The 23494-nt window shown below is 37.9% G+C and overlaps 1 protein-coding gene across 4 annotated transcripts in view; it reads left to right on the top strand.

Moving 5' to 3' along the window:
- LOC145977968 (uncharacterized) overlaps nucleotides 1-23494 on the top strand; it is a 138875-nt gene that overhangs the window by 48234 nt on the left and 67147 nt on the right. For all 4 annotated transcript variants that reach the window (XM_083110315.1, XM_083110314.1, XM_083110313.1 and 1 more), the window contains exons 3-6: nucleotides 6715-12241; nucleotides 16603-16707; nucleotides 19867-20476; nucleotides 22969-23256. In XM_083110315.1, coding sequence (XP_082966441.1) covers nucleotides 6715-12241; nucleotides 16603-16707; nucleotides 19867-20476; nucleotides 22969-23256 — 6530 coding nt within the window. The remainder of the gene's footprint in view (nucleotides 1-6714; nucleotides 12242-16602; nucleotides 16708-19866; nucleotides 20477-22968; nucleotides 23257-23494) is intronic.

The raw sequence follows: 23494 nt of genomic DNA, 5'->3' as shown, positions 1-23494 counted from the left end.
TCATGAGACTGTCCAGACTTCCAATCTCCAGAGATGGAAAAGAATTGCCGTTGCAACTCTCATATTACATTTAATGTTGCTAATGAACTGTGCACTAAATTCTTACATGCTATGGTTTTATATTACATTAAATATGCCTATTTTTTCCATTCAGATTAAAGTGAAAAAATGAATTTGAATGAATCTGTGGAAAATCACCATCATTAATGACGTAAAGAGGTAAAATACATAATGTAAACAAATAAACATACACACACTACTTTTCCTTTTGGTGGGGCGGGATTTGGAATGAGGATGAAGATTAAATGAAAGAAAAAAACATAATGAATTACTAATTTACTGGCCTGCACATAGAACTAGGGTCAACCATAGAACGAAGTGGCATTTCTAAGTACCAATTGTTTGTCATTACTGTTTTACCTTCTTCATAAATTATAGATCATCTCTATTGTTCTAGTTAATTACATTATATATAAGCAAGGGCATTTCCCAAATAATGAATATATCTGTGGATATTTTTGATGATTGAAACATTAGGCTTACTTCCCCTCCCCTTGAACATTTAGACAGTACCATGTGAGTGCTGTTTCCATAGCAACTGACTGTTTCACCCCACTCTTTGAGCAAAGAAGAGGATGACCTCCTGTGATGCTTCTTTAAATTCAGAGACTTTATGTAATACTATTTTTTAACTCATCTCCCATCTCACCCATACTGATGTAACTAAGACCATCAGAAAGTGCAAGTGAAGTTAAAAAAGTAAAGTTGTTCAACTATAAGCTTCCTATGCTTAACGGTTAACTTTAAACTTTGTTAAAATTCATCAACAAGGAACAAGGGCACATTTGTTTTATTTATGACCCCAACTTTCAATTAATTTTCCTGGCATGTTGCTCAATATGGTTGTGCCCAGGATTTTCGTAAGTAGGGTTATGCTTCTTTTTTAAATAAAATTTTCAATTTTTTCTGCATTTCATGTATTTTTTTTTTGATAATGGGCCATAGGAGGAGCTATGACACCCCACTATTCCCCCTCCCCTCCTTTCCCCCTTTGGACATGCCACTGCTCAAGAGAGTACACAATTCTTTGTGTTGAAGCTGAGAGACACCAAACTTGAGGGTTGTCCTCCCCTGTGTACTTGTATTTTACAAAGTATACTCTGTCCCGGTCATCTCTTTAGGAAGCAAACAAAAACAAGTCTCTGCGCAAGTAGTGACGTGAGACGGCTCTACCAATAAACATGTGAGAGGGAATGGGACTGCATGGAGTGGGAATTGACAGCAGTTACCATCCTTCCCAGCAGCTTGTACTGCTTCACTCTGTCAATCCCCCCTTCTCTGCCACTATGTGGGGCCTTGCTCCACAGATTCTGGGGATAGAGTGTAGCTGAATTGAGAAAAGATGAAAATAGAGGATAGTGTGTGGTGGGGAAACTTTCTCTTTGACTGGGTATTTATTCCCTTTTGTTTAAAACATATCCACGAATGAAATAGAAATAACTGTTTTTACTTCCTCAAGACTCCCACTTTCCAAATGTGCTCAGATTTTACCACTGTGGCAAGCAGCCAAAAAGTTTCATGTCATTCTTTGGAACAGTCTACCATGTGAGACCCCCAGGTTCGATCCCCGGCTGTGGAGAACTGGGATTTTTCCACCTGTTCAAGCGGCTCCGGTGCCCACCCAGCATTGCATAAAGTGAGTACCTGGAGGAAACTGGGGGGCAAAGGTGGTCAGAGACGTGGTGCTGATCACAGGGAACTTCGGCTGTGATCAAGAAAGTGTGGGCCCTAACTCCACACCCATACGCCTTCATGACATGGTGCAAATAATACAAAAATGAAAATTTTCACAACTTTGTGAATTGTAGACATTTTCAAATAACATTTTATCACATTAGAGGTGACTTGATGATGCATATATTTTTACACGAAAAATGTAGCTGCAGAATGCTAGAAATGGGAATGGGAGAAAATGTGTATCATAATCACCCACCAAAAAGGTAAATATGTCTGTCCTTTTTCATGTTATAGAAATTGGACTGCACTTCTGGTAAACTTAAAAGACAGTTTAAGAAAAGTCACAAGTTTCTAAATTAGATTAGCTAAACTTTTCACAACACTGAATATGTACTTTTCAAATACATCTACCTGCTTCTTGAAATGATATGCCACTGCTACTCTATGATTGTGTGGAATATCAGGCATAGGAAGGATACCAATTATATCATCTAATGGCAGAGGAATGATGGCATTAGCTCTTAAACAGCTTGCAATGGTCACCTCTGCAGTGCACAGTTTTTTGTACATTGTAGCATTTGTTGCTCCACCTGCTTGGAATTTCACCAATAAAGTTTTATCAACTGAGATTGTTCCTGATGTTCAATTTCTGACAAGTTAGAGCCACAGTTACATTATTACAGCTACTTGGAGAAATTGACAACTTTGTGGTCTGATGTGACATAAAAGTCATGAATCAATTTTTTTAACCCTTAGATGCCAAGGCTGATTTTCCAGGTATTTGCACTAACACTGAGAGTGTTTTCAGCAGGAAATTTGAAATTCTGCATGCTCCTGATGAAATTTTACGTTTCCAGGACTAAGAACGTTAGAGGTACAAATGATACCTCAATTTGTTCAGTATGCTTTGGGCTCTAATCCTGATGGAAAAAAGAAATTCTGTAATCAGTTAGAAGAAGAAGGAAAGAAATTGAAAATAACTATTTTTGTGAGATGACAAAGAGCAGTCAGCTGTTTTCCAATTCTTCGTTGGCGGCTGGAGGCTTTTGACTTTCTTTCCCTGCCACCTCCCACCTGGGCTTTTGGCACCAGGTGTTGTACTTCTATTGCCAAAACACCAAAATTGGGAAAGAAGCAATGTTTTTGAAACCAATGAAGATAAATCGCAAGAAAAAAATCACAATTTTTTGGACATCACCCCAATCCCTCCAAATAGTAAGAATGAAATTAAACTTTACTAATTGTAATTTACTGCCCCTAGAATTGAGGAGACTCCTGCTAAATGTAATGAAAAAATTGATAGGTCGACGGAAGCTCCGGCATGTGCAATTCCTGTGGATAGGGGAATATATACTGTTCAACCAGTTCCTGCACCACTTTCTACAACTCTTCCTGATAATAGTAGAGTTAATGATGGGGGTAATAGTCAAAATCTTATACTATTTAATCGTGGGAAGGCCATGTTGGGGGCCCCAATTATTAGAGGTACTAATCAATTTCCAAATCCTCCAATTATAATAGGTATTACTATAAAGAAAAGTTACATACCTCTAGACTCTTGCAGAACTCAAAACTTGTATCTCCGATCATTATCCAAGTTACAGTATGTTAAAAAAGCAACATCCTACGAGAAAAAGCTGCGTCACAAGCCGTCCTTAAGGGAAATATCTGCTGTGTGACACCTGTGTCATGGCCCATCCTTTAAGGGTTAAGCATTATGTGTGTGTCGCATAGGATTAAATGTTTTTTTCATCAACTACCAAAATTAGATAAAAAGGTAAAGTGAAGTGTTCCCCTGTGCTTAGCACCACGCCATGAAGGCATATAGGGGGTGTGGGGGTAACGCCCCACATTTTTTTGATCCGGCCGTGAATGGGGGTGATGTGATCAGCACCATGCCCCTGACCGCCTTTACCCCCCAGGGTTTCCCCCAGGTACCCATGTTATTCGATGCTGGGTGGGCGCCGGGGCCGCTTCCAACGTTAGAAAAGCTCCCGGATTTGAACCGGCCGGGGATCGAACCCGGGACCTTGAGCATGGTAGTCAAGACGCGTTACCGACTGAGCCACCGTGGCCACCAAAATTAGAAATAACTTTTTTCAAAGTGTTTGTGAAAGATATCTTTTTTTGCTGTTATTGTATACTTATCTGGCTCCAAATACTAACAACAGCATGCTGATCTCTAAAACATGGCATATCTCTAGCCCTGTATCAAAACTACCCTTGGAAATAGCATATTAAAATTACCCAGCCTTATGCTATGCTATCTGACAGGAGAAATAAGTGTTGGGGTCAACAATGAATATGCAGTTCAAAGCTGCATGCACATAATATATATATATATTAGGTCTTGTAGCACCTGAACTAGTAAATATTTATTATTAAATGTTGTTTACCTTGCTGTAATCTATTTGATGACAAATTTTATCACTGGTTCACAGCGACAAAATTTCCAATTCATGCAATACTAATAATCATGTTCATTTTGGTGTGAAAATTTAGCTGTCCATTTTTTTACTTTTCAAAATATAAATACCATACAGATGTAGTTTGCATAGTGCTATGATCATGTTTAATATACACATCCATGGGATTGAGATCTTGCAGTGCATTTTGACCACAAGTGAATCATCAATGAATTGTTGGTCAAGTGATTTCTGCAAGCAGTTTCTATTTGAGTAAGTCACTTCATGGGCGGACACAGATGAAATTTAAGACAGAACTTAACCAAGAGTACATATCACGTGCAGTTTCATTGTTTGTGTCAATCTTCTTGCAGTGTTACTGAAAGGGTTTACTATACAGGGTGATTCTTTATGTAGTTTACAACTTCAATAATTTATAATTATTTATTGGAATCACATACAGACTTGGTTTATATGTCATTATGCAGCAAAACACTTCAAGTTTTTTATTAGAAATCTGTTATGGTTCAATGTGTGCACCGTTGCTCATCCTGGACACATCCCAACGAAAGTCAATTTCTTGCCAAACATTAACCAGCATTTCAGGGGTAACATTAGCGATGGCTGTTGTGATGCGATCTTGAAGTTCATGAAGATTATGAGGTAGGGGAGGGGTGTACACCCTATCTTTCACAAACCACCACAAAAAAAGTCGAGTGGAGTGTATCTGGAGATTCTTCTTTGCTGAGAGCACCATCACCGGCAAAGTCTCTCTGGATATGCTCCAGAACTTCCTTCTTCCACAGTTGGATGAGGATGACCATGATGGGTGCATATGGTGGCAACAAGATGGTACCCCGCCGCGCTACCTGACAGAGGTAAGGGAATTCCTTGAACATGCATTTAGCTCTTTCCGCACCAGTGAAAGTCGCCATTTTCAACGATAGACCGGTGCCGCCGCATGTGATCATGTCCGCAACTAAACACTACGTGAGTCAAAACTTGAAGTGTTTTGCTGCATAATGACATATAAACCAAGTCTGTATGTGGTTCCAATAAATAATTATAATTTATTAAAGTTGTAAACTACATAAAGAATCAACCTGTACTGATCCTGATGCACAAGGAATCGAAACAATTTTGACCACTTACTGAACCTTATCTTATTTGAGAACTGTTACTTTCTTATGTGGATACGAAGTGGTGTGAATAAAACAAATTGAACCAGCCAAGGGATTAGTTCCTTATCCATGGTGACATGAAATTTTCATTTGCTACTGTATTCTAAATTTGGAAAGATCCATGACCCCCGTGAGGAAGTAGATTTCTGGTAGGTATCATTCTCTTCCTGACATCTTTGAGACTCAGATGCTAGGGAAAAGCAGATGTTGAGTGGTCAAAGTTGTGGCTGCTAGCAAAACAACAAAATGACATCATCGTATTAACTCTGTTTGGCAATCAGTAAGAAATTACTGAATTATTTCAAAGATAATTTTCCATCGAGTGCAGCCATTGTCTAGTTGGAAAATTGTTGACTAGAAAGATCTACGTAAAAGAAGAGAACAAAAATTGTAGTAATCATATTTTGTAACTTCAAATCCTGATCAGATGTCAGTAACATGTGTACTTAGTCCTATTCTTAACACAGGTAAAAATTACATGACAGCTGGAAAATATTTTCAGAACTGTGCAATGCCTTATTATGTTTTTATATTCTGTGCTGAAATCTCTTTGGCTCGCATTTGAGGATGTGATCAACTGATTTAATGACACCATCATATTTTACACTTTCTTCGGAACACCATGTATCTCTTACCAAAAAATACATCAAATATTTCACAATCAGTAAGTCTTGTTACTTACACCAAAATTTCACTCTCCCATTTTTGTTCAATAATTCTGTTAGAAGAAAAACTTGTAATGCATTTTCTAACTTTTATTGCTCTTCTCCTATTTTTGTAAAGTGGCTGTACCAGTGCTTAGAGTGGATAGGTATGGTACTGCCCCTAAGATGAAATGCAAAACACCCTACAGCTAACTCATAGGCTCAAGCAAACATTCCCCCCACCGAATGGCCACTTCGAACACTGAGCTATACTCACTTTCCACACTCATTTCATTAATCTCTCTCTGCCTTTTTAAGCATTGTAAGCAATAATAATTGAAATAGTCCTGGTCAAAATAGGCAATTTTAGGCAACGGAAATTTACATGTAGGGTCAGGTGGATTCAGTGGGCCACCAAAGTAGCATAACCTGACTTTGATCTAGTGTGACAACAGACCAACACCAACCAGATCTTTCATCCTTACATTCTCCCAACCTTTGTTTTTATGACCACAGTTCAATTTCTAACCAATTATAAAGTATAGTATTTTTTAATAAAGATCTAAATATGAAGTGGCCCTTACTCCATTATGCTTAGGTTTGTACGATGTGTTGGTCCTGGAATAAGTGTAATATAATGCTGATTAAATTCACACCATTTCTTTCCATAAAATGAACCCTCATATGAACAATGTTACATCTGGCTTTTTGTAAAATTTTGACTAAGCTGACTTTTTTTATTTGCAGGTCACGTGAGAGGAGAGGACGTGGTAGACACAAACGTTCCAGAAGTCGAAGTAAATCCCCAGGATTTAAGGAACCTAAGTTGAGGTATCCATTTATTGCACTGGGAATTAAACAAACCGAGAAGGAGTATCCAGCATACATGGTTAAATATACAAAATCAAGACCTATTCTGGCATTTTGCGAAAATCCAGCCATGTTCCCTGGTTATTACAAAACACGGAAAGAACTCTTCGCATCCGAACCTCCTGAAATAGTTGAACTTATGAAAAATATAATAGACGGGGCTAGTATGGACAGTGAAGTGAATTCAAATGGCAAGCATGTGTCAGGACTTGCAGCACTTCAGCAGTCGTATGAAGGGGAGGAAGAACTTTCGGACATGGAGGTGGATGAGCAGCATCGCGAAAGGAGCTGGTGGTTGGAGAAGGTAGAGAATTTCCTCGTTGAAACAGTTTCAGGCTCGGAGGTACCGAAAGAAAGTCCAGACGGAAATGAAGACAATAATGTTACTGAAATGGAACAAGTCATTAAAGCTTCCAATGAGCTGGAGCTTTCCGCTTCAATAGAATCGCATAGTGAGGATGAACTACAAGAGGAGGAAGACGTAGAGAGTAAGGAAATGGAGCATCCTCTTCTCCGTTCTAAGTGGGATAGCGACTATGATTCAGAAGTTCACGAAAGCACCACCGATAAGGATAAGAGTCCAATTAGCGTGATGAAAGGGAAGCAAGGATACAAAAGGCATAATAAAAGCACTAGACATAATAAAGGTGAAGTGGAAAAATATAGTGAGAAAAATGACGGTAACGTGCACAGTCAGGGGACGGAAGACCGAAGGGATGAAGGAAATGAAGTAACGGAAAAACTTAAAAACAGAGACCAAGAAATGAGAAGAATTAGCAAAGATTATGAAGAAGACGAAAGTGAAAGGGCGGTTGATGCAATCGAGTATGATGAGAGGGAAGAATATGGACGAGTGACAGAGATCACAAAACATCAAAATAGTGACGACAAAAATTTCGCGACTGAGACCGACTCCAAGAAAGACACACTTGACCAAGAAGTGAGAAGTGATTCCAAGCTTGCTTCAGAATATGAAGAGTTTATAAAGGCAGTCCAGAATAATAGTAGCAGCACTGCGGTAGAGGATTTTATTGATGAAGATAATTTTAATGAGGAAGATATGAAAGTAGACACAGAAGATAGTGAGAGAGATACGAACCTGAAGGAGAACGTTGACATGGGAGCAAAACGTATTTCTGAAAGAGAGAATTCAATAAGTAAGAAAGATGCTGAAAGCGACCAATCAAAAATGAAGTTGAAAGAAAGGTGCCGTTCGGAAAGTGTAGAGAAATCAAACAAAAAGGGAGGTGAGGAAAGTAACGAAGAACCAAACGAGAAAAAGGATGACCTGTTTTCCAGTCTGAAAGAAAATGTTACTTTAGACAGCATAATTCAGGAAATAACACTGAGCAGTAAAAGGAAGAAAAATAGAATGAGATCTAGGTCTAGTTCAGAAGAGAATGTGAAGAAAACGAAACGAAAGAAATTAAAGGTAGCAAAGAATTCAAAGGAAACTGAAAAAGCAAAGGAGAAAGGTCGTAAGAAGTCTAAGGCTGCCAGCACGGATGAATCAGATTCCGATACTGGTTCACCAAAGAAACCAAAGAAAAGTAAGAAAAAGAGGAAACAGAAGAAAAAAGAAGTGCATTCATCTGGTGATGAGGATGGTGAACATGACAAAAAGTCCCAGAAGAAACGAGACAAGAAGAAAAAGAAGAAGAAAAGGAAGAAAGCAAAGAAGAAAGTTGCCAGCGATGATTCTGATAGTGGGGACGAATCAGGTCAAGTGGAGGGAAGTGAGGAGAATACATCAATGGAAAGCCGAAAGCGAAAGAAAAAATCTGTGAAGTCAAGAGGAAGTACAAGCAGTGTTGATAGGAGTTCTGTTTCCCCAATTGAAGAAAGAAAGAAGAAGAAAAAGAAGAGGAAGAAGAAAAAGAAGAAACATGATAGTGATGAAGATCAAGGATCTTCAGATGAAAATGAAGAAACAACAAAGTCAAATAAGGCTAAAGGAAAGAAACATTCAGAGTTGGTTGATAGTGATACACTTCTCAAGCTACTGCATTCTAGTAAAACATCGGAGTTTCCAACTCATTTGCTGGAAATGTTAAATAAAGACAAATCTACTTTTTTGAAACTTGAAGGTAGTAAAGGAAGCAAAAAGAAAGAGAAGAGCAGTCACAAGGAAGAAAGTGATGAAGATGCGGCAAAGAAAGAATCAAAGTCACCAGAAAAGTACAAACCTAAAACATCAAAATCAAATGAGAAAACATCAAGTAGCGTTACAGATGAAGATGAAGTTAAGAAAAGGCGTAAGTCTAGATCTTTGTCTCCATCAGTAAAAGAAGCACCGAAGAGGCGGAGACGGAGGTCACCATCAACTTCAGAGCACACCCCATCCCCACCTCGACGGAGACTTTCACACCAGTCAGATGACACAAGGGATGAAAACAAGTGTGATGGGGAAAATCATGAAAAAAAGTTAAAACAGAAATGCGTCGATCAAAAGTACCAAGGAAAAGTTCACAAGGAAAATACTGAAGAGGAAGCAGAAGAAGAATTGGAAAGAGAAAGTGAAAGTGATGAGTATTCAAAAGAGAAATTGTGTGAAGGAGACGAGGATGAAGTCTCTAGTAGTGATAGTGGAAGTGACGATGATGATATTCCTCATGAAGAGGTAATTGAAAAAGAAAAATCTGAAATGGATGATAAAACTGAACCGTGGAACGGTGACGAAACGAAGATTTCTACTTCAGCTGAAAATGTTAATGAATGTGATTTGAGCATGGAGCAGGTGGATGTAAGTGAGGATAGTAAAGTGACAGTTTATTCTGAAAAGGAAGAAAATTCATTGAATTTCAAATTAGACGATGTATCCTCAGATGCAATGGTGGATTACCAGGTTTCAACTGAAGCAGACAGTACAAGAGAAGTAAAAAAGGATTCTGTGAATCTAGACGAAACTCAGAGTTTATCAAATATTTCTGCTATTTCCTTGCCAGAAGGAAACTCAGAGGATGGTGATGGTAGTGAGCAACAGGTATCTAAAGATAATGCAAAAAGCAGTATTTTTGGATCCCTGGAATTCAAACCAATAACAGTAAAGTTGACACATTCTCGGCTTCAAACTACAAGTCATCCTGAATTTCGGGAGGAAAATAGTTACCAGGGAGAAGACAAACCTCGTCTTACATTGAAGTTAGACAAGGTAGCTGATGGTAATATTACAACAGGTAAAGAAAGTGGTCAGAAAAAAGACAATAAAAATGAAAACATTGAACCGAATTCATCTGAGAGGGAAACTGATTCTTCTCTTCCCACTACTCACTGGAGTAGACATGTGGGTGACAGAAATTGGGATGGTGATAAATCTCAGTACCCCAATGACATATTTTCAAATAATCTTAATCAGTCTCAAAAGAATGAAAGGAGACAAGTATCTGACGATGAAATTTTTGACAAAAGGGGGAATATGTACCGAAATTTAAGTCCTCCCTTGCAGATTCGAAGATTAGAATCAGTTGCTGATAATGAAGAAAGACCTACCTCAGAAATCAAAGAACGACCATCGAGAGAACACAGAGGGCAGAGCCCAATATTCAGTGAAGAAAGTTTATGTGACAGAGGGTATGAGGACAAAGCAAACAGTGATAAAAGTTTGGACAGAAGTTTTCAGTCATATCATGACACCAGTGAAAATTTGGAACCTGTCCATTCAAGTAAAAGGAGTCCAATTACTAGCTCTTATGATAAAGATTCTGACATTCACCCTAGTGAGCAAGATAATGAATGCGAAAAAGAAAGCCCATCGGCACATTTTCGCAGTAGCAGAAGTCCAGAAACACAAAATCGAGGTGCTCAGAGCCCCAAGAGGCATTACCATAACGACCGAAGTCCAAATTCTGTGTACAGGTCTAACCGCAGTCCAGAACAAGTTCGGCGTAGTGCTCCAAGTCCCGATCGCCAACCTCGTAGAAGATATAGTCGGGAAAGCCACAATTTCAGAAGTCCTGATCGTCATCACAGAAGCACCAGTGACTCACGCCATAGACGAAATCAAAGTCCAGGTCCTCGGAAGATGGATGTTCGAAGTCCCGTTCAGGAACGGTGGTCTCGTTCTAGCGGGAAAGACATTGGCGGTTCTCGAAATTCTCCTAGTAGATCTCAGGATGTGTTGAGAGGAAGAGGTGCATCTCCAAAAGGTAGAAGCTATGACGGTGGGGATCGAAGCCCCCGAAGAAGATCAAGGTCCAGATCACGCTCACATAGTGCAAGAAGGTCAAGATCTCGCAGCATGTCACCTCGGCATCGAAATTTTCGAAACCGTGACGGTAACGCCGGTAGAGAAAAGACATGGAGGGAGAGAGATAAGGAAAGAGAAATGGAGAAACGTAGGAGGAGCAATAGAGATGAGAGGTGGGAGAGAGACGACAGGAGGAGACGAAATAGAAGCCCAACACCCCCTCATAGGAGAAGATCGGCAAGTTACAGCCCAGACTTTCACCGCAGTGGTAGTCCAGGCTATAGGAGGAGAAGCGAAAGGAATAAAGATCATGGATGGAGAAGTCCTGGAAGCTCTAGAAGTCCTTCAAGAAAAGGCCACGATGATCGATACAATAGGGTTGAAAACATTCCTCTACCCTTGGATAACATTCCATTGCCTGAAACACCTACTCAGCATCCTTTTACAGATGATTTCAACAGCAAAGGAAGCAACGAGAAAGAAAAGGAGGCTGTATCAGAAGTGGAAAGAAATTCCCCAGCATCATCACCATTAGTCGGACTGAAGAGAGTTGTTGCCGATTCAACCATCAGCGACTCCGAACTTCTTGGTGCGGGAGTGAAACAGGAGGAACCTGATATGATACAGAATAGTAATAAAAATTTTATCCATTCTGTGATTGTACAGCAAGCTTCAAACCTTAAAACTGTCCCTATCATTGAGGGACCAGTCTCTTCGGACAGTAGTAACCAGAAGGAAAATTTTCTGAAAACCGTTCCAGTGGTTGAACCAGCAGGGAAAGAGAGAAAGGAAAGGACAAAGGGACCATTCTCTCCAAAACGAATATCGCTCGATGACCGCATAGAATTGGAACTTGGTGTTAAAAAGGAGGTTGTCAGCCCAGAGAAGCCTCAACCAATCCCAGTCTACCAACAACATGTTGCCTATGCAGCAGGTCATTATCCCTTTTATCCACAATATCCAGATGACGGATCAGGAGATACTGGCGCATACCCGAAGGAAAGGACTGTCAAAACACTTGTGTCAGCTGCTGAAGTTGATAACCAGTATTCGTACACTTCTGCTGATAAAATGAGCAAAACGATGCAGCAGAACCTACCTTACTTAAAAGTGAAGCAAGAATCTTCTGTTGCAACAGATTGGGACAACCCAGAGGCTTTTATTGGAACCCAAGCTGCTACTTCTACACCTGCTGGGATATCTTCTCGTGTTGTTCAGGTAAGTTAATTTTTATTAATGATCCGAAACATATTGTCGTGTGAGAACCAGAGGGACATAATTCCAATTTATCATATTTACAGACCAGAAGAAGTAATGTATTCTTAGGAATATGTGTGATTCTTAAAAAGAGTCCATCAATTGGAAATTCACGACTCCCAAGTCGAGTTCTTCAGAGGAGTTTATTTAAACAAAACTGAAAATCCCATTTTTGGAGTTACATTGCTCTAGTTTTCACGTCGATATTTAATAAGGCTGCTGGCAGCAAAGTTGTTTTAAAAAAATCCTCTCATTTAGAAAAATATACAATAATCCAAATTGTGAAAAGTAGATCGGTTTAGAATTTATTTTGGAGCAGTCAAGTGAATTGTCAGGTTTCTTTTGCTGTCGTGGAAAATAGGCTTATGGTGCTATGAAACTATCACAAGTATATACAACAGTGAAAAACTACAAATAGTTTCACTGAAATGCTCTAAAGAAATTCTGAAAGGATGTAATTTTTTAGAATTTGAAATATAGCAGTTTTTCAAAAGAAGAAGTATTGTGAAAAAGACTTCACTGCCACTGTTAAGAAACATGAAATTTTTCAATTTGTGAAAATTCTTAAGTACATACGTATTTTTTCTGTTTACACACTAATTACGTTTTCAGAGTTCAATGAACATTTTTGTAGTGTTAAAAAAGCACATTTCTGGAAAAGCAGAAAATAATTAGGCAAATTACTTTTCCCTATAAAATAAAGGTTCGAATCAGGAACATTCCAACCTTCTGTAAACAATCTGTCTCCAAGTAATGTAGCACTGCATCAGCTGTTACGTTGCTCCTCTGAATAATAACCATTTCATATTTAGTGGCCGACGAGATGAAATAGTTTTCCCAAATGTAAGAAATTTGGCCATTCTCACAACGGTAAGCCAGCCTTAAATGCAATGACAAATTTAGAAATGTTAGTGTTAATAACAAAGAAAGATTAAGGCTAACCTTTGTGAGAGACTTTCTTGCATTTGGAAAATTATTTCATCTCATCGGCCACTAAATATCAAATGTTTATTATGAAAATCTTAAGCGTAGAAGGAATAGTAAAAATGCATGTAAAAATAGCACCGATTTCAAATTAATAACACAATTTTGCCCTAAACTGAGAAAAATAATTCCAAATTGTAATACAAAAATAACACAGAAATGTAGACAAAAATAGAACAAAACTTCACATCCCTATGCATTTTACATTCAATCTTGGTAGTCCCAACGTAGCTAAATGCTATGAAATTTTCCTCGGTTTTACATTTTCTCCACATTATAAGTTTTTCAGCTTGCTCTGAAAAACGTAAAATCGAGGTTCCACTGTTCTTATCTGTGAAACTTACTTATTCTTTTCCTGTTAATTTTGGTGACTACTGTCACCATACTCTTGTAACCACTTTTGACATTGAACACTGCTGCAATAGCTGGTACCAAGAAGCAGCAGAGGATGCCATGAATGAGCAGGTGACAACATGATGTCTAAGCAGTGTGCACCAAAATTAATAGAACAAGAAAAGTGAATAGTACTTCTTTTCAGTATAGTAATTTGCTACCTCATCTTTCATTTCCCAAAACATGATTAAATAAAATTGGGCACATTACTTTATACAGGGTTCCTACGCATCTGGAAAATATGGAAAACAGGGAAATGTCAGAGAATTTGGTTTGTCAGGTAAAAATCATGGAAGTGTAAGGGAACTTTACACATCGTCTGGAATTCACATGCATTTTGGAGTGTGCAAGAGAAAAAGTTGCAAAATGCACAAGCAGTTCACTTCCACTTCCGGATTCGGTTCTTGTGATTCCACTCCCAGAAAAGATTCAGTTTAGAAACTTGTTTCTTTCATTCTTATGATTTCCAGTCTTGTGCAAAATTATGGTTCCTTCAAATTTCTGTAATAGATTTTCACTTTTATAATACTAGATATTAGAAAGAATATCAAAGTACAACTTACAGTCCAGATATCTGATTGATAAGTAAAGTACATTGACAAAATGATCATAATTAACGGAAAGGTTGGTCAGGATGAGGCTATTCTCTATTCATGATGGATGTGGTAAACACGGTTTAAAATTACTTACGTGAAATTTAGAGTACCATCTTTGCTTCAAACGCCGTACCCTTTTGTTAGTGAAGACAGTGGATCTTCAAAATTAATAGGATTTTACCATTAAATTGTGCATTGCGGAAGTGCGAAATTTTCTAAATTTCACGAAAGTAAATAACCTCTATTATTTTATAGATCTTAGTGTTGTTGCCATTTCCTATAGAATTCCTATATACAACAAAAATGTATCCAGATGCTGTGTACTTATAAATGTAAGCAAAAAAGCAGCATTTTCTACGACACTATAAATCTGCCAGACAATGAAAAATTTGTGTATTCAGGGTGGCTACTTGTGGCAGGGAATTCCAGGAATTATGCGTGAATTCTGCTTGAATTTTTCTCGGCAGACGTGAAAAATTTCAACTTATTAAAATACTAATTCCATTGAATTTATACGTATTTATTAATGACCTGAGATAAGTTTTTCACAGTTTAGGTTTTATTTTTATCGAGGAAGGAAAAGAAAGCTCCGTGTAAAATAAAATCAATTTTCTTTGTAGTGTCCTTTGCAGAACAATCTATCTGACAGACGGAAGATTATTGCAAGATAAAATATCTTGAAGTTGATCACGTAAATTTGAAATTCTTATAGAAGCAACAATTTCTCGTAAATTACTATTTCCCGTAACATTTGTGACTTGTATTTGTTGATGTATTTCTAGTCTAAGTATGTGAAATGGCAAATGTAAACTCTGCACCTTAAATTAAATACATGTATCGTTCAATTGAATTGAATTAGAATTTTTGGGTTCATTGGAATCGCAAAGACCATTTATATTGTTAATATAGGTATTTGTGTGTGTGTATGTGGGTGGGTGATGAGAGACCTTAAAACCGTAGTTTGAAATTATAGAAAACACCTGCTTGTGCCCTTGAATTTTTTTAAAGTTTGCTTTGAAAACCTGGAATTATACTTGAATTTTATTATGGTCCTAGAGTGGCCACCCTGGTATGGTTTATGTACTTTTTTCTGTTGGTTTTATATTGGGGAGATCTGTTATGGTGAAATAATGTACCTCTGTTACCTTAGCCTGAAGCCCTGATGTACGTGATTGTAGGACCCATCACATTTCATGCCCATTGAATTTTACATTTTACTCTTCGAATTTTCACATGTTCTTGTGTGTGTAGAATGAAATTTGCTAAAAAAAAGTTGTGAAAGTGAATATTCATAATAATTAACGGATTACATATTTAATTGAAAAACAGAAGGTTCAAAAGCAAATGTCATGATAAACATGTCTGGAAAAATTTAATTTTTGGACTGGAAAACCTGGAAATGTCAGGGAATTTCATAATCAATAAATCGTAGTAAGCCTGTTTGTAATTTTGACACTAAAGTCGAAGAGTTGCAAATGTCTATTAATTTGAAATCTCATTAAAATATTCTACTAATCCATGGAATATTGATCACTGGCTCATTGAAACCCTTGGTATTGTTGTGTAGAACATTTTTCTCTTGCTAGTTCTTTGTCCTGGTACTTTTGAGTGAAAGTTCATGTTGTAGGATGTTGTATCTTATACCTGGAGCCACATATGCATGGTGAATCAAAGATCCAACATTGTGGTACAAAAACTGGGCATATTTCAGGGTCAAAAGTGGTGTATGGTATTTCAGGGTTAAAATTGTGAATATAACTGTAATTTGATTTAAAAAACTTTTCCCGTCTAAGAGCACATTTATGTAGTTGTCAGATTATTAAGTTTATACCATGTAAAAGTATAAATCAGTCCATTCTTGCATCTCAAATATTTACAGCAAAATTGATCAATTTTCCGTGATTTGCACAACTCACAGGATAGTTGAGACTGCAGAAAGTGTTATGTTGGTAAATAAACTGTAAATTTCATGTTAAAGAGTTTATTTCCCAATTTTCAGTTCATTTCATGACAAAACATTGTAGGAAAATGCACTTCACACCTTTCAAAAATATTAAAAATGAATATTACAGTTTGTTATTTCACATTTCCCGTTTTCGTCAAGAAGTAAATATTCATGTCTTTATACTTGTACCATTTGCCTGAGATGGTTATGGAAAATGAAGTATGAATAATAGAAATAATAATAATAATGTTTTTGCAAGCTTATGTATTGCATTATTATAGGAGTTTATTTGCATTGCAATATTTATTTAATAATACTGGTATTTTAGTTTTTTAATATCCATTTTTTTTGTTCTGTAGAACTTAGAAAAACAATAGCAGTTTAACATTAAATTGGTTTTCCAGGTTGGAAATGTTTTGCAAGTTGTCCCGGCTGAGCTTCCTCCCATATCTGTGCCACCAATACCACCCAAGGCATCTATCGTTGTTCAGGCTGGAAATATGCTGCAGGTAAGCAAAGTCAAGGTAGAAACAAGACCTTTTTTCATGAATTTATACTTGACAAAATTTGAAACTCCTTATCTACCTTTGAAGAGAAAACTCACTTACCTGTTGATTTATCTAGCTTAGGCATGAATAAGAACTGTACGTACAAGATTATTATACAGTGCGATCAGAAAGACACCTGATATTCAAATGTATGTTTTATATTATTATTTATATTTTTCTCAACAAGTGGCAACATTTGTGATTCATTATACATTGTGCATCTGTTGACAAAATTGCAACGTGCCATTGTTCCCAGCTGATATGACTCTAAGATTGCACTTTTTCACTTAACCTGTAAAATCACTCATCTCAAACCCTTCAAATGCTGCACAGGACCCATGTTAATTTGAAATTCACAACATTTTTGAAAGTTGTAATTTTCGTGAGATTTTGAAAATTTGGCCTTTAATCCTGGATCCTTAATTGTTGCAGTTTGTTAAAGGTGTTCTTTTGTTTCATTATTACATGTAAAAGTGAAATATATCAGAACAGAGCACTGGTCTTGGCCCATTTTATAAAATCTATCTCATAATCGTCAGAGGGAAACAAAGGACCTTTCAAATTCCTCTTGTTAATAATAGTAACAATGGATGTATTGCTTTGTGATTTGAGTATGTCATAGTATACTAATGAAATGAACAAAGGAGACAGAAGTGAAATATCATGAGCAGTTTTCAAGAAATGGCACGTTAATTGCTAACCACGTGGTGCTGGGGAAAATCTTTCCCATCCATCCTCAGTGGTTTTTCAGGCGGTAGGAAGCCTTTTTCCATCTGGTAACTAAAGTTAAAAATACAGCCCTGTGCATAAATGATTTAGTCAGTTATGCTTCTTTGCAACATTTGTAACTTTTTTTTTTGCATAATGTTTAATCGTTTTGTACAATTTGGACAGAATTTTGACTTGCCATTGGTGTTAATGGTTGACCACCAAGAATGACTGCTTTTCTGTTCACCGAGTTCTGTTAGACTGCAGCTCTACAGTCCCTTGTGTAATAGGGTCTGTAGCATTGTAATAGAATTCACTCTAATAAGGTTAGCTCCATTTTTCCATGCAGCTTTTCTTCGCAATCAATTTCACCACCTCTCTGTACATTTACATGTCTGACAAAGCTACCAGACAGTAGCGAAATCAATCGTGAAGAAAAACTGCACTGAAAAATGGACCTAACCTTTTTAGAGTAATTTACCTTTACCTTTCTCCACATAACCTTCAAACCGATATCTTTAGATACAATTACAGAAGGTCGATCCACGTATGTGTGTTAGATTTTGGACTAGCACTTACCTTATGCAAATCCACGAGACCACCATCGGTTGGCCTCAATGTGATTACCGTGTGTCTTGGCAATAGCCCTGCACCGTAACTTCCATTGTAGGAGGCTACGATGAAGTACAGGAAGTGGAATCTTCTGCCATTCATCCTGACAGGCTTTCCACAGGCCCCATAGAGTGGTGACACAATGAGAGGAAAGTGCACGTCCATGTGAAAGTCCATGGGACTCGCATCTGGTGACTTCACCAGTATATCGTGAAATGGAATAGCCCGAATGCCGGTGTCTGTTGCCATCTGTTGCAGAAAGTTCTGGGTAGAACAAGATGTATGTGATGAGACCTTACACAGATAGACCTCACTGAGGTCATGTTCACGGCTTTTAAAAACCTTCCGGAGGTTTAATTTCTCTCACAGGGTGCGGTTCACAGTTGAATGGGCCACGAGGAGTCGTGTGGCCATCAAACGTTGCGTCGGTTTTTTTTCCTGTAGTGCCATTCGATGCAACTTCCGAGACACAGGTTGCATCACTGCATTGCATGCTCACTTTCTCTTCCCCCTGGTGGGCGACCGAATAGCTGGAACCTTGTGGTTTTTATGCCTCTTGATTATGTTCTTGATGGTCGTCGAACCCAAGGTGCATCCATGTTCTTTGCACTCTTTCTGAATTTTTGACACTGAATATTTGGCATGGAAAAGTGCAACTATGTAGCCCTCCCAAAAACGTTTCACCTTAGGAGCCATGATGCACACAACACACACTCGTGATAGTGCCACGATACTACTGGCTCTAACCATCCTCCCACGCTTTTAACCCCTTGGATCCGTTGATTCTGTGTGCAGGGGTGTAAAGTAAAAAAAAAGTGCTCCCCTGTGCTTAGCACCACGCCATGAAGGCGTATAGGGGGTGTGGGGGTAACGCCCCACACTTTCTTGATCCGGTCGTGAGCGGGGGTTGATGTGATCAGCATCACGCCCCTGACCGCCTTTACCCCCCAGGGTTTCCCCCAGGCACCCATGTTATTCGACGCTGGGTGGGCGCCGGGGCCGCTTCCACCGCTGTGTGCAGGGGTGACGGTTCAAAATCTGACACACATATGCGGATCGACCTTCTGTATAATAGATGTTCACCGAAACTTTGTCACCAAACCTGGAAGAACCTGCATATTGATACAGGTCTCCAACAACCCTCTAATGCAACCATGATTATTCTGCTGAATTTAGCTTAGATAAGCAGGTCAGTGTGACAAACTACACAGGTTCTATACATTAAAAAAATTGGAGCAGTAGTATCGTAACAATTTCATTAAAGATTGTTTTTTCAAAATGTTTTGTTGTGCAACAATATCCTTCCAATATTTTTTTTTAATAATTTAACTTCCATTATCCTTATCTTTTGAAACTACCACCATTTTGACTTCGTGCACTTCTTGCTACATTGTTACAATGTTGTGAAAATAATCCTTAATTTTCCTTGTTTGCTCCCAAATTGGAAATGTGGTGACTTAATTTGTATAAATTGAGTTGTGAAGTAAATTTTTAATCTGGAAACTTAATGGAAAATGTGACTATAATTGGTCCCCTTTAACTTGTTGTTTTGTCTATTCAAATTACCATTTTGATGTGGATTTTTTTTTTCAGTTTATGCATTTTGCAGAGCCATGTTGAATTCCTAGGAAACTTAAAAAAAAAGTGAAATACATATCGCATTGCAGTCTGTAACTGCTCTTGAGAAGAAAAACCTTGCACCTTCCCCATAATTGCTCTTTCTTTGCTTTATTATTAGTTTGTTACATGGAAGAATTATTAGAATCTTTTGTTAATAAAGCAATCTTTCTTTCATTCCAGGTTGTACCCGCAGAGACGTTGCCGACAAGGACCACGCAAGTAGTTCAGGTGGGAAATGTACTGCAGGTAGTCCCTACAGCATCACTTTCTAAAGTTGTTGCAATTCCTACACCCGTGAAACCACCACTTCCTTCTGAAACTTCAGCTAAATCATCAAGTGTTTCTGCTTCTTCAAAAGTAACATCAACCACCGTGACCTCCACTGGCATACCTTCCATAACGACTTTACCTTCAGGCAAAGTGATAACAACACCTATAAAGTTAAATTTGACCTCTGCATCTCTGGCATCATTGTCTAATGTTACGTCCAGTGCTCCTACAGTAACTGTGACACCTACCCCAACCACTATCACAATAACCACCCTTCCTCCTCCTGTAGTTACTCAAGCGGAAGCTCAAATCAAACCAACTGTAATGGCAAATGCATCTTTGTCGTTTGCCAAGCCAGAAAGTATTGTTCCTACTTCCATGAAGTCATTTACTGAAACTATGTTCTTGCCATCGACAGAGAAAACAGCAAGTGAATTGACTCTGACCGCAGGACTGGAAAACTTATCTCCGATGCAAGCTAAGGCAGCAGCTGCTGTTGTCACAGGAGCTACAGCATTAGGTAAGACTGCATACTGAAATCACTAATATGTTTTAATGTATTCTGCATGAATTAAATTATCACACCTTGTATTATTACTGGGAAACATTATCTTAGACAACAAAAAAGAGTTAAACATATAAATTATTATAACTTGGATGTTTTGGAATAAGGAGTAATCAGTTGATTCTAGATTTCAAAGGGAAGAGTGATTGCCTTTTTAAAATTTAAAACTGCAGATTGTCATTAATAGGGTGTGAACTTTTGCCTATTTACCTTTTTTTTATTCCTTTATAGTAAAACATAGGTTTAATGTTTTTAAGTCTGAAAACAAATTTTTATAGTGCCTATAAATGCCTATTTTGAAGGTTAGTGCCTATTTTGCATAATCATGTCTTAAAATGCCTATTCTACAATTTTTCTTCAGATTCTTTTACGCACTTTTGGCTTTCCATACATTGAGTAAGGTAAGCCTTTGTTTATGTTGAACTGACTGTCTCAAGAGATGTCAGATCTTTGGAAATGTCAAATATCCCTTAATCGTGGTAAGAAAAATTAAAAATGGTTGGTGACTCATACTTGGACAAAACGACTCCAACCCACCCATTCTTTTTTTCCAGCTGAAAGCTTGTAGGAGTCGATCAGTACACCGAAGGTTACGTGTGTGTTTTCTGAACTGAGCAAGGATGTTTCTTGTCAGTGTTCTTTTATCATTTTCATTTAATCATCCTTCATCCTCATCATCATAATTAGGCAAAATGGCGGAAAAGCAATGTTAAATAGGAAACTTATAAAAACGTGCAAAAGAGTGCCAGTGTCGGCTTGTAAAGACAAGAGTTTTTAACCAATTTTAGTGCAGTTTTATTTTAGGGTGTCTTTTTAAATACCTATTTTATTATTATTTTTTTTATTTTATAGTGCCATTTATAGTTATATGTGATACTTAAAATGTAATGCAATTGTGCCCTCCATTGACGGTATTTTACTTTACTTCAGGGTTAAGTCCCCAGAATTTGGTCTATTTATTTATTTTTTCGAATTCTATCTATTTATTTATTTTTTCGAGTTGAAAGATCTAAGGTCAATTGAGGGCCGGCCACCCTTAGATATTGTCTGTATATTCTCTCACATATAACTGTTTATTACCCACTGGACTCAAGTGGAATCTCAAGGGGTTATTGTTCTATTACTTACTTACTTCTTCTTCCCCTTCGTGCTGTTAGGCGTCGGGGTCCTTCAGCCATCTGCTAAAACTCTTCCTATCTTGTGCCATTCTCATAACTTCCATTAGTGCATTTCCTCTTTTAGTAACCATCTCTTGACAGGTATTGCTCCCATTCTATCCGAGGTCTTCCTCTTCCTCTCTTTCCTTCTGGAAATTTTATCACCTCATTTGTGTTGTAATATAGAACTTAAATATTATTAAGATTTCCATACATTATATTTTCCATTACTTTATCTAATATTAAATTAATACTAGTATTGCAATTTTGATTTTAATTTTGTTCATATTTTGATTTAATTCATGCTCTTACTCCGCTAATAACTGGCACTATATAACCCACATATCCACGACAACTACCTATTATACATTTTAGTTAATGGTAATTAAATCTAATTAGAAACACAGTGTGTATATACGGCATCTCAATAATAAACAGAACGAAAAAATGTGTTTTCATCTCGGCAGGGATACGAAAGCTCCAACGGCATTGCACTTAGTGGGGGCTTTGAACTTCACACTGTCGCTGTTCCAAGAAAAATGCCAGCCAAGCTATCTTACAGGCACGTGCAAGATAAGCGAATTACATGTCTCGCTGTGGAGGCTGAAGAAATGCTGTGTTTTCTTTTCCACACCTAAGGTAACCGGGAAGAATGAGACACATACGATCACCAAGCACCTACCCTGCATAATATGAGCTCTAAGGTTTGATTGCGACCGAGTGCAGGGGCCACGTTCTGGGATACCGGAACGGACGTAAGAGGCTGGCGCAATGGATGCAATTGATTGTTGCCATTAGCAAAGAAGCAATGCTAAATAACAAATGTCAAGTAACAGAGAAATAGTGAAAATTGCTAATTTGGCATAATTTCCATGTAATTTCAGTGCATCAGAACTTCAGGTTAACTTACGCACTAGGGATGGCCTAATAATTTCTGATCTGGTTTACCTGGTCCTCAAAGTATTCAGATCTGGAACCAAAATTCAGGTACCAAGATCCAGAACCAAGAATCAGGTTCATGGATCCAGGACCAAGAATCGGGCTCTTGGAACCAGGGCTGAGGATCAGGTAACCAGATCCACTGTTACCTGGGACGTTGTTATTTTAGGATCTCTTCATTCCTGCTGTGTATCCCTTGAGATAAGCAAGACTCAAATAAGCATCCATGACTAAATCTCTTACTTATCTGCTGACACCTGTTGATAATAGTACAGGGGTATTAGTAGTGCAATTATCCATCTTTTCTTATTTGGTATTCAGTATCTAATTTGAAAATTTTTATTTTATTAGGTTTGACAATTACTGACTACCTGAAACATTATACAAACGTACTAATGAAAGGTGCTAGTGCTGCAGCTGCTGCGAAGGAAGCAACTCCTAAGGATGCACCTGCTGCCACTGTAGTAAATCCCCAGAGCTCGTCAGTGAAAGAAGAGGAAACAGCAAAGGAGACATGGGCATTCAATGAAGATGAAACACAGAAAACCTCCACCAGCGCAGAGAACGTTTCAGTACCGAAAAGGCATAAGAAGTCCCACAGGGATGGTTCTACAAAAGTTCCAGTAATCATTCAGAGAAGTAAGTTTTGTGCAAATACTTTTTGAAGATATGGATCAATATGGAAACTACCAACAGATATTCTACCAATCCAGTATAAAATTGCAAATGTTCTGTGAGAACCTGAATGCTTCATTCATCTCTTTAATGTATGTCACAAGGTGGCTACAATGCTTCTGCCTTAGAAAAAGAAACTACATATTTACACTTTTATACCACGTTTGGTATATCCTGTCACGTTTCCTGCGCTTGCCGGTCT

The sequence above is a fragment of the Lepisma saccharinum genome, chromosome 24 (assembly GCF_977018435.1).
Source record: "Lepisma saccharinum chromosome 24, izLepSacc3.1, whole genome shotgun sequence".
NCBI lineage: Eukaryota > Metazoa > Arthropoda > Insecta > Zygentoma > Lepismatidae > Lepisma > Lepisma saccharinum.
Note: the sequence above shows the minus strand (reverse complement) of the source record. Positions and strands in the feature narration are given on the sequence as shown.